Source organism: Cariama cristata, unplaced genomic scaffold (genome assembly GCF_000690535.1).
Source record: "Cariama cristata isolate BGI_N322 unplaced genomic scaffold, ASM69053v1 scaffold20289, whole genome shotgun sequence".
NCBI classification, from domain to species: Eukaryota; Metazoa; Chordata; class Aves; order Cariamiformes; family Cariamidae; genus Cariama; species Cariama cristata.
Genome location: NW_009636684.1, coordinates 18,974 through 31,110, shown reverse-complemented (window position 1 = coordinate 31,110; position 12,137 = coordinate 18,974). Strand labels below are relative to the sequence as shown.

The following is a 12,137-nucleotide window of genomic DNA, read 5'->3' as shown; positions in this document are numbered from 1 at the left end:
GCTGTGTTTTTAAAAGTCTGGTAACACTATGAGCTTATTTATAGCAGATTTCTTTTTGCTAATTTGAAAAGTTCTGGTTTTCCTGCCCCTTTTCCCACAGTTCTTCAGAAAGACTGTTCAGGAAAGCTGGATTTTTGAATCTGTGCCATCTAATCTGAATAAATCGCTTGTGTACAATAACGTGGCACTTCTATTACCTAGCCTTGAAGAATAAAAAGAAAATCCTACTGGAATTACGCTATATATAGTTCCTAGCTATTGTGCAAGATGCTGTACATGGAGACAGCAGTGTAGTCACCCATTCTAGATGCAGCTCAAGATTAAATCCTTTCTGTGAGGACTTGCACTCAAAATGCAAAGTGGGAGAGTGCAGTGCTGGAGAAGGAACGGGAATGTAGTCAGTCACTGTATTTTTTTTTTTTTTTTATTGGTGGTGGGGGAACAGTATAGCAGCCTCTAATCTGAGCAAGGAGTATGGCAAGTGGAAGCTGGAGTAGAATTTGAACGTGCTGGGCCATTTTTGGGGGATAGGCAAGGTCAGGGCATCTTCCGTCAGTTACACACCGATGGAATGGCAGCTCATCCAAACAGCAGCCTGGTTTTTGAAGAAGGTGATGCCTTTTTCATCTGCCTCAAGAAGGTGAAAGGGGCACTGAGGAAACTGGTAACGAGTGATTTTTTTAGAGGGGAGGATGCGAGAGATTGTGACTGAATAAGAAACTTGCCCTTCCCTCTGTTCCCTGTCTATACCAGTGGGTGCTCAGCCTTGGTGTGAGGTTATGGACTGGCAAGGCAGAGAGAGGCTCAGTCTGATCCCTGAATGTCACCAGCTGGCAGAGGGGACTGCTGCTGACTCCTGAAAGCTTTAAATCCTCAGGGCTGGAAAGGTGTGGTCCTTGGTCACACTTGATCAAATGATGCATCATTTATCACCTGCAGTGGAAATTGTTGAAAAAACACTAGCAGAACAGTAGCATTAATGATGGATTCCTCTTTTAATCTGACCCTTTTTTTTTTTCCTTCCGAAGTGCCGTTAGCTACTTGGGCAGACAAGGTCATCAGCAAACCTTGATTCCTTCACTGTCAGCCAGTTCATGGGGGAAGCTTGGTTGTCATTGCCCTTTCATGGCTACCCGAGCAGAAGAGGAGACTGATGAAAGATTCGGAACAGACACACCAGAGGAGCCCAAGTGTTTGCTGGGTTCTGTAGCCATCCCTCTAAGTTGCGCTGGGACGATTTTTCTTAGTCTGTGATTGATTTGGTAAAGGGATATAGCAGTGGCCAGAAAAGAAAAGGTCTTTTTTATGTGAGATTTATGGAGTGGAGTTAGAACCTGGCTTCTTACCACACCTCTTTGAAGAGTGAAATGGCTGCTAGGAAACAGCAGTAACCCGGGCTTCTTGTCCTTAGTTACGTCGGCACAAGGGGCTTTTCAGGATTTGCTCTTTTGTCTTGCGGTCAGGTGCAGCACCCAATACCGCACGGATGCGCAAGGACAGCCTTGTTCTTGGTGTCCGTGCTGTGGGCACCGGCTCAGGGCAGCGCCTGGTGCGCGCTGTGGTTCCAGGGGTTGGCTCCGGTCCTCCCTGACCGAGCAGGTCTGCCTCGGCTCTCTCCTTGGATCAGCGGAGCTGCAAAGAGTACTAGCCCAGTTGCTATTGCAAGTGACATCTCCGCTGTGTTAAATTACAGGTCATAAATGGGGATGAGATAATTCAAACAGGCAAGTAAACCCAATCAGTTCTCTAGCTGAGCAGTACCCGGTCCCGGCCCAGTGCACTGACCTCCTACCCATTCCAGCTCCTCCCACTCCCTCTGCCCCATCACATGTGTTACAGACCTGTTTGTTAGCTTGTTATTTGCCCCTCAGTGAGAAGCTCATGCTTTTAAGATTGATTTTTCCAAGTGTAGATTTCCAGCTGTTTTGCAAACTGGCGTAGTGAGCACTCATCAGTGCCAGAAGATAACCAGCCTTTCATTTTTTAACCCTTTGGAAAGCTATATTCTCTGGAAAGAAATTTTAATTTTAAATTATATATATTCCGGATGAAATGTAGTCCAAGGAGGAGGGGCTTTAAGTTGCTGAAGAACACATTTCTGCTAAAGCAGTTGTTTCTTGCAGGATTTATTTCAGCATGGGAGGCAAGGCTAAGGCCTTGAACGCCTCCATTGTCTGTTCGCCTCGCTTACGTTGACTGGATCAGGGCAAGTGCTAGGGCAGGCTACAGCCTGCCTTGCCGTTTGTGTGATTTCTCGTGCCTCCTCCTCCATTTGCTCTGCCGTACAGAGCTTGGTCTCTTCAGTGCTGTAATACAAGCAGTACTTAAATTCGGCTTTGTTTTTGCACCCTAACACTTACCCCTGTGGGGAAGCCCACTGCGAAAAGCAAACATGACTTGATTACTGATGTACTAACCAGCTGATGTGCTGGGATCAAAATCTCAAGGGGCTGTCGTAGCACTTAGGTCTGCTGAGCAGTACGTCTGAACTATCCCTTAATGTTTGTGCCTTCTGTGCATCAGTTTTCCTTCCGTTTTGTTGCTCAACGGGCTGGACTAGGAAGAGTTCCTGCATGCAGCTTTTTTCAGTCAAGTAAATGAGACATTTTTTTCCTTTTCACAGAAAAAAAAAGCCAATCAGTTGGTAGCATGGAGAGCATATTTACCTTTTGCCGTCTCTGTTGCTGCTTTATGTGGCTGCATCATTTTTTATTTCTTTTTTTTGAGGGAAGGTGAAAATTGTCATTCCTCATTGTGCCACCAACTCTTTGGCTTGACCCTCCAGTGCCTTATCCCACTGCAGATAATCTAGCTGTTAGTAGGCTGGGTTTTGTGGATGGGGTTTTTATTTTTTTTTTCCATAAATTTAGTACACATCCTTTAGCTTTCTCCTAAAAGTGGAGGCTAGCACTGTCTGTGCAAGAAGAATCAAAATGGGGATGTGGGAACCCTGGATTTGGCAGAGCCTGGGAGCCCCTCTGAGCTGGAATGGGTCTAGGAGCAGTGTGTTCAGTGTTTGTTCTTTGTGTTCTGTCGATGGCATCTCCCCCCCCACACACACTGCCCTCTTCCCCTTCACCTCAAATAACCCCTTAGTTTTTAGCTTTTGGCTGCTCCTTCTCTATGTTGCTATTGCACCCTCACTCCTGCTGGTGACTGCAGGCTGCCATTATCTGCTTTTTTTTTTTTTTTTAATTTATTTATTTCAAGCATACCATGAGTTTATTCTGAGCACACTCCATCCAAAATACAGAGACGATGGCCATTAGATACCACTTGCACTTTTCTCTGCCAGATGAAACCTCCACCACTTTTATTTTCTACTGCCTGTTTCTGTTTTTCTAACATATTTTTAAAAAAAAAAAATTAATTGGCTATTGTTGTTATTAACACCAACACCCTTCCACCCTCCCTCCCATGGCAAAATACTGCATTTCCAGCTGCCTCGGTTGGAGGCTGCCTGGATAAAGCCCCTGTGACTGGATCAATTCGCCAACGTAACTTTGACTCACTGTCACCTGCCATCACGCAAAAAGGCCAGAAGGGCCAGGCCAGCTTGTGAAAAGGCAGGGGACCATGTTACCCCAAGAAAACAGAAAGAGGCAGGCATCCCATCTTACCAGAGAATGTTAGCCAAGCTGCCTCTGCCTAGAAATCATCTGAAGATGCTGTCACAGCCCCAGGTTCTGGAAGTTCCCCATAAAGCAGGCTTGTGGGGCAAAGGCATTTCATTTGTGAAGGAGCTCTGACTTTTGTGGGGTGTTTGTTGCAGGAGAAGCGGATCGTGTCCCTGGACTCTGCCAACACGCGGCTGATGAGTGCCCTGACGCAAGTGAAGGAACGCTACAGCATGCAAGTCCGCAATGGCATCTCCCCCACCAACCCCACCAAGCTTTCCATCACGGAGAATGGTGAATTCAAAAACAGCAGCTGCTGACGGGGCAGATGCTGCTGGCCATCTCCCCAGGAGAAGGTTTTTTTTTCCCCTTACAGGTTTACATAATGCTGCTAATAAAATGGAGGAAAAAAACAAAAAACAAACAAACAAAAGAACTCTGAAAGGTGGGCTTTAATTCCCCACTCAAGGCCAGGAGAACCGGGCTCCCGAGAACAAGTCCTTCCGTATCACTGTGTAAATAGAGGGAGCTCTTGGGTCATGTACAGAAAATGCCGATGTAATATACCAAAAGGAAGTGAATACTGTAGATTTTTTTAATTATTGCTATTTTTATTATTGTTGGGTTTTTTTTCTCTTGTTGAAAGCACTGCAGTCTTTGGAGGAGGAAGAGGGGAGCGTGAGTGCATGTGTGTTGTGGGTGAGAGCGAGAGATGAGCAGTGGGTTACACTAGACAGCAGCTGTATATACCAGGCTGACTGATACGAGTGGAGTGAAATAGTAGTGAAATGAATTCTGTAAGAAAACTCATCGGCTGGTTTTATTCCTCTCTTCTCTAGCTGTTCTTTAACTGAATGCAAACTCGATAGCAAACATTTTAGCAAGAAAATTGGCTCTTGCTGGATCCTGTACCTGCTTTCAGTAGGACTCTGGCAAAAAATTGTCAGTCTTTTCGAACAAGGTCAAAACTTGGAGCAGCGAGCACGTTTCCTTGTATTTGCACACAGTCAGGCTTCCCATCAAACAGACAGAGGGAATCTGCAGTTTTTCAAGGTAGGATTCTTTCTTTTTTACCCCAGTTCTAATGCAGTTTTTTATTTTCTGTTTTGAGAATTTACAGACCTGTAAATACTTTTTTTTTTAAAAAAAAAAACTTTCTATCCAATCCCCACTTTATGCACCGTGCAGCGGCGCCCTGAATTCATGCTCCGCACTCCCTCAGGACCAGTCAGGTTAATGCTCGGAGGAAAGGGCTAAACCGAAGGGTGTCCAGGCCCAGCAAAGTAGACTTCTGTATGCAAAATTCCCTTTTTCCTAGGGGGTTTCTGTATTTTAACTCTCATTCAAATTCAGTATTTCAGCCACAAGCTTAGCCGGTCTAGTTCCAACAAAAGATGCTTTCTGCACGTTTGTGTTAAAAAATCTTCCATTTCCACTAAAATTTTCCTTTCTCTGGGTACTTTAAAGAGTTTTGGGGTTTTTTTTGAAGTTCCATGCACACCAGTTTTTTCTTAAGGAATTTTGACTAAGCTTTCATCTCCAGTTACTTTCAGTTGCATTTCATAGAAGCACATTTACAGGCTGTATATGAATGCGTATATAATTATAAAGTGACCTTCTCGTGGAAGATAATGACATTCACAAACTGTAAAAGATTAACAATAAATGGCCACGGTATTGTCAGTTCTCATGATTTCATCAAATGCCACAATATTCAGTCTGAGAGTTTGTTGGTTTGGTTTTTTTTAAAAGCCCCAGATTCTAGAGTCAAGTAGTAGTGTGTGAATCTTCACCTTCACTTTTTGGTGTACATTTCTAGCCCCCAAACTCTCAAAGTAAATAAAATTATTGCAACAACAATTGAAATTTTGACTTACAGAAATATACTAATAACAGTGAGTGTGATTCACCATTCAAACATGTTAGGGAAATTAGAAATTGGACAAGTTGACCTCAAAACAAGACAAAACCTGGAGAGGGTGCTGCCTCGGTGTGGGATGTCTTTAGCAAACAGTTCGGGCTGCAACTACAAATGAGTTAATGAGGTGGCTGTGGGGGTACCTGGCTGGAACTGTACAGCCCGTGATATGGAGAAGGTCAGAGCTTGATGAGCCGATTATCTTTTCTGGCCTTAATTTCTGAATGTCTAAAATTGTACTACATTAAAAATGTAGGTGTTTCTAAGCCAATTTCTTGACCTCATGAAAGTGACCCACGTTGCCTTGACCATGAAGGACTGGCAATACTGAGGACCCAAATTCAGTGTCTCTTGTCAAGTTTGTTTGCTCTTTGGAAATGAATTAACCACACCTCTGTGGGCAAACACAGCTTGTGACAGAGCGCAGTATGTTAACTGTTCTGCTTGATTGTTCTGTCATGATACTTCAGTTAAACCTCATCACACAAGTGTGTTACGTCACTAACTATGCATAAATACAGAGATCACATTTCCTGCGCTGTAGGATGAGTAAGAGAAATGTGTATGAATCTCTCCTAGCAAGGCTTTGGCTGTTAGTTTACATCTAGAGAAGACTTATCTGCAGCGAGTTGGGAGTTATATTTAATGCTTAGTTCTTTCAGATCAAAGCTTCTGTGGCCACTCGAATGTGACTTGGTAGTACCGGCCAAGGAGCATCCCTGTCTTGTTCTTGGGGTACCACAGTCAAGTCAGCACTGTCTGACACCCCTGGGGTTGTGCTCTGCATTTGCTCAGTAGTGACTTCTTTTCCATACTTTCCAAACCGTCTTCCAGCTCTGGGTCATTGCTGACCCCTGATACTTTCTTCCTCAAACTGTGCCTTTAAGTTCCTTCTTCTTCCTTCCTGCATCACAGCTGTAGGCAGTCTATCAAGTTTGTATTAATCTGTCTTGGGAGTAGCGCTCTCTTACAAGAAACCTTTGCAAACCCCTTTTTGTTGAGTATTTTTGTGTGATCTGCATCTCCCCTTTGCAATGTACTGTAATTACACAGCTACGTCTGGGGAAATTTGTTCCCAAAAGTAGCCTTGTCAGATGGGCGTGTGCGTTGCTCACTTATTACGCAGTGCAAATCGTATGCACGCGTGTCCTGTGACCGAGATGGGAGAGCAAGTGGCCGTGGGAGTACATTGTCTAGAACGAGGCAGGAGCAGGTATGTCATTCTGGTAGCATTAGTCTAGCATTAATTTGGGAAACACATTTCACTGAAGCTGCCCAGCTTTCTGGTAATCTGGCTGAGCTGTAGTGTTTGATGCTGAAGACTCCGAGGCATCCGCTTTGCTTTCTGCAGAGAAATGCAATAGGGACAACATTTCAGCCCTGATTTTTAGAGGGGAAATAATACCTGGCCCAAGACTGATATGTTTCAGTGAGATCTTCAGTAATGTAGCAGTCTAATAACGTACCTTCTTCTATTTATTTCTTAAGCTTGTAGAATGCTTGTAGGAAAAAGTTGCAGTCCTAAAAGAATCTGACCTAGCAATATCGTCCTCACGGCTTGTTGCTAGGCTGGCTGTTTCTCTACTATTTCAGTTTCTGCCCTAAAGTACAAAGTGTACGCCTCTAACTCCTGCTACAAAGGAGAAGCTGCCTGTTGACCCAAAAAGGGGGTGAAGGTTGCAGACTCGCAATGCTGCAAGACTAAAATTGATTAGCTGCAGAACAAAACGTTATTTTGCCTCCCAAGTTCTGCAGGCAGCTGTCTCTCCTAGTTTGTTACCAAGCAGCTTTCTAGAGAAATTTTAAGCTGCCTCAAGCTGACAATATGAGAAAATGCCAGCTTCTATTTTGTCCAATCTGATAAAATGCAAGTGGCACCGAACCACGTGGCAGCCGAAAGATCTGTCTGTTTTGGAGCGAGAGCCCTAACTGGGCCTGATGGCACTGGGTTTAAGACTAGGAGCCAGTGGGTTTCTGCAGCAGCGAGAGAAGAAGCAAATAGCACGATGTCTGATGACGAGCATCACAGATGTTGTAGGTTTTGGCTCATACTTTCAGCAAATGCATCAGGCTGTGTCTAACGCCATTGCAAGGAACTGCTGCTCTCATTTGGAAACAGCCGAAGTAGCGCAGGAACGATTTAATAACCTGTAGGAGTAATAGTTGGGTATTCCTAAGGCTGAAAGAGAAAAGTTGCCCCGTCCTGGCACCTCAGTCCTTGCTGGCCACATGACTCAGTACTCTTCTAGGATGATTCTTCCCAAACTGGAAAGCCAGCCGGGCTTCCGAGTTCTCAGTAAAAGCGCACAGCCAGGACGATGGGGCAGGGAAATGGAGCAGCGTTCTGCAGCGCCGTGACCTTTTGCCATGTCAGCGGTGGTGTCTGCAGAGGGTGTGAAGACCAGGGGTGACCAGAATGACGTGGGATAGGCACTGATGGAGCAGCGAGGGAACACGGCCTAGGAGTAGCATCCTGTAAATGCCCACTCTTTGCAGCTCTAGGAATTCAGACCTTTTGGGTTTTGGTTTTTTTTGTTAAGGGAAATAGACAGATTTCAGGTCCAGGAATTACCAACTGTTATTTCCCTGGTGTATTAGGAATGGGCAGCTAGGTATAAAAGCACAGGTTCGTACAGCTACACACTTTGCAGCATCCCTCTCCAGTGGCGTGATTCAGGCAGGGGATCCAGAGGAGCGTGAAAAGGGATGTGTATAGTTTCTAGTTAGAGAATATGAGGTATATCCGCTAATAAATTCTGTATCCATCTCATGTCGTCCAAGAAATAGGTTTCATTTTATGTTCTTGCAATTGCTTTGGGTTGGCTTAGGCTTTTTTTTTTTTTTTAACATGATATATTAATTTCATGTTTTAATGCTTGCTTAAACTCACCAGCTTTTAACTTCAACTGAAAACTCAGTGATTGAAGTCCATCAGTTTTACAGCAGTGCCCGTAGAACGTGTCAGCAATACTTACCTGCTAAGGTCACCGTGTATGTATGAATTCTGTTTGTGTTCTGCAAAAACATCTGTGTTGTTCCTGGAGAATAATTCCTGTCTGGGTTGAACCATTAAATGTGTTTGCGTCAGCAACTGGTGTGGTCAGCCAGAGGTACCCAGCTGAGTCTGACAGAGCAAAAAGGGTTAAATTTAGGCTGATGCTTTTAGGTATTTCCTTCTCCGCAGTAAGTTAACTCCCACAAGAGCGAGCATGTCATTACAGATCATGCCTGCCAGGAATCCTACCTGTAAAAATAGATTTTCTGTCTCAAGGGCCTTAATAAGAGTGTTACTACACAGAACTGTTTTACAATGATAGCTCTAAATAATTTATTTTTTATTTCAACAGAGTACACCTTAAAAAGTAATAAACTTGTTTTTCAAGCCGTATTTTTATGCTAGTAGCACTGGACTGTTTAGTCTCTGAGATCCATTTCTGCATTTCATTGCCTGGGTTTGTTCTAAAGAAGATTTATTTTTGTTCTGTGAATAATTTTTGAAGGTTCTTGTAATATGTACAGATATAGATACATTTGAGGTCTTTTATTGATATTCCTACAAAGAATACGAATAAACTTTAACTTTAAACACTTTGGACTCAGTAAACCTATGCTGATTTAAAATTCTGCTCTTTCTGCTCTCAGGTGGCACTTATGTTTTGTGTAACTGCAGCGGGTGGAGGGAACCTCAGTGTAACTTCATGTTTGGGATGGAGTAGCTCCCCTTTGACACCTGGAGCTCCCCGAGCAAACCGGGAGGGTCTGTGGCGGAGCAGAGCAGGAGAATTAATTCCTTTCTCCTGTTTGTGCGGGGTGCTTTGCTGGGGGGTCCCAGGGCCACGTCCCGGAGCTCTGCCTCCCCGTGATGAGAGCTCTCTTGGTTTCTGAAGCTGTCTGCTTGCGGGGAGAAACCTCGCGTTGCGGCGTGAGAGAGTGACAGGCTGTGGAGACACAGAGAATTGCGCTCTGCTTCTGTCAGGCATGGGATTTTTTGGGTAATAATTAATAATAACACCTTAAGTGGTGAAAAGAGAGTTACCTTGTATTAATTAATGTGTTTGTTCCTCTCGTGCCGAATGTGAGCAGCCCGGTTTTTGTGTTGTGTCGATTCCTAGTTCACAGGTTCTCCTGCACCAGCCCAAACCTGCAGTGGTTGGGGCATGGACGTTACAGAGGAATGTTTGTTTACGGGTTCACATAAAATGCTGGATTCTAAGCAATTTATATTTATTCTTCATGTGTGTATGAAATCTTGTATATAATGAGTAGGGAAAACCTTTCATATTGAACTTACGGAGTGTAAAATTTATACGCAAGGAGATGTTTTGCTGAAAGTCGTCTTATTTTTATTTCACATGATTGTTTTTTCCCATAGCTTTGAAGCCTCCAAAATACACACAGCAACCGTTCGGTTGTTACTGTGTGCCTCCACCCTGGCCCTACACTTTGTTCTGTTCCAGTCCCCTGCGTGTTCTGCCTTGTTCTTGCTTAGGCTGTGAGTTTTTCATGCCAAGAGTTGTCTGCCTGCGTGTTTGCACAGAACCCAAAAGAGCAAGTGCCTGATGCTTCTGGGCACGAGGGCAGCCCAAATGGCGTCTCTGAAGGAGGTGGATCTCTACGTTCCCACACCATGTCCTGGCTGTTTTCAGCGCTCCCCCAGCAGAGTCACCCGCTCCGCTGTGGTGATGCGAAGCACTGCCCCAGTGTGAACAGGCAAGGCAGAGGCAGGTGAGAAGAGGGACAGGATGGGACGTAGACATAGCTGGCAGAATCATCTCAGTGTCCTCTTTGCTGTCGTGATTTTGGGAAGGGGTGCAGGGGCAGAATCTGAATGGGAGAGGGATGGGCAGGGGGAAAGCAGGGTTGGGGGAAAGGAGTAGGCTGCTGGAGGGTGTGCTGAGTGAAGCAGGAGGGGGGAAAGTGAGGTAGAGCTGCAGCATGGCACAAATGCCAGTGAGGATGGCACTGGGATAATACAATTAAAACTGGGGGAAGTCTGGGCTTTTCTGTCACTGTCCCAAAGCAACCGATACTCAAGTGTTCTGTCCTGCTGAGGGTCACAGAATCGATTTGGTTGGAAGAGACCTCTGGGATCATCGAGTCCAACCTTTGCCCTAACACCACCATGCCAACTAGATCATGGCACTAAGTGTCACGTCCAGTCTTTTCTTAAACACCTCCAGGGATGGCGACTCCATGGGATGTTACATTCCACTTTACTTTGGATGCACTCCTTACTTCCACCGTGTAAAACTCCTGTATGTGAATGTGCAAATTCTTCTCCCATTTCTAGCCGTTTGGGACAAAATGCACAGGGCTCTGGAGCCTGGCCTCATTGCTCTTGCTGGGAATCATCCACTCCAGCTGGGAAATTCCTTTGGAGAAGTTCCCCTCCAAGAGTCCTGCCCAAAGGATGCAAATGTAAAACCTTTAATGATTTCCTGTGTGCAGGAATGTGTGCTGCTGCTTTAAGTAAGCAGCAGCTGCTGCTTAAATCCGTTAGTGGACAGAATCCCAATTTGCTTATGCTGAGACATGAGTCCCATGAGAAGAGAGTCCTTGCTGTTACCAGAACCCATCTCACGTTGCTGTCCTTCACCTTTCTCCTGGTCCCACAGATTAAATATCCTCATGTCTCCAGAAGATGTATTAAATTCCTGCTTTTTTCTGTGAGAGGTAGATCAAATATCTTGGTTGTAGTCATGAAACTTGGCTACCCATCAGTTCTTCCTGCGACGAGTATGAATACCTTACTCAGCTCCATGGGAACGTGTAATCCTGCTGATGTGCCTGGAAACGTGAGTTCTGTGGACCTGAACCCACTTTGCAGTACGCCCGCTTAGCCCACCTCAGTCACAGAGCAGCCTTGGCTGAAATAGAGGAAATTATTAGCAATATTGCAGAGTTCAGGGTAGCTGCCGGGAGCAGGGCACTCGGGATCGATGTTCCCTGCATTCTTCCAGGTTTCACGCTATAATATGACCCTAAGGGCCATCGTGTTCCTTACTGGGGAGAAGGGGATCACGAGGGACAAATACCTCGTGTTGACACCAGGAGCAAAGGATGGCGTAGCGATGACACAATCTAATGCAGAGTCAAATGCGATCTGCACAGAGATGAATGACGTTTCTTACCCCCTTTTCTCCGCTGTCCAGGTTTCTGTTTGCAGCAGGATACAGATGCTGAGAGCAGTTCCTATTTTGCTTGGCAAGGAGGAAGTCCTGCGTGCAGTGAAGGAGGAAGAGTTACAGCTAAGGTGCAGGCTGCATTTATTCACCCCTACTCTTTGTTGTTTCTGTCCCTTCATTTAACTCACCTAAGTCAGACAATGCGCAGGTGCCATGCTGGACTCTACCTGAAACTATCGATTTATGAATTATTACTGTAGGAATGGCTCTTCTCTTGATGGGAGCTACATCTTGCCTCCCTAAATTAACTGTTGTTTTATATTCTCCTGGCCTGCAGAGTCACGTGAGAGAAAATCCATTTTCAGAATTAGGGTCCCAGTATATTTACAGGCAAATACGAGTGCTAATGAACAGAATCAAACAAATGCAGAGTACCAGACAGCATGCGGTATCGTGCAGAGACAGTCCCTCCTGGGA

At 45.0% G+C, this 12,137-nt stretch overlaps 1 protein-coding gene across 1 annotated transcript in view; it reads left to right on the top strand.

Moving 5' to 3' along the window:
• Nucleotides 1-3,937, top strand: part of RASAL2 (RAS protein activator like 2) — a 99,244-nt gene extending 95,307 nt beyond the window's left edge. Inside the window, exon 18 of the mRNA XM_009708012.1 lies at nt 3,773-3,937. Within this exon, the coding sequence (XP_009706314.1) occupies nt 3,773-3,937 (165 nt within the window). The remainder of the gene's footprint in view (nt 1-3,772) is intronic.
• The last annotated feature ends 8,200 nt before the right edge of the window (nt 3,938-12,137 follow it).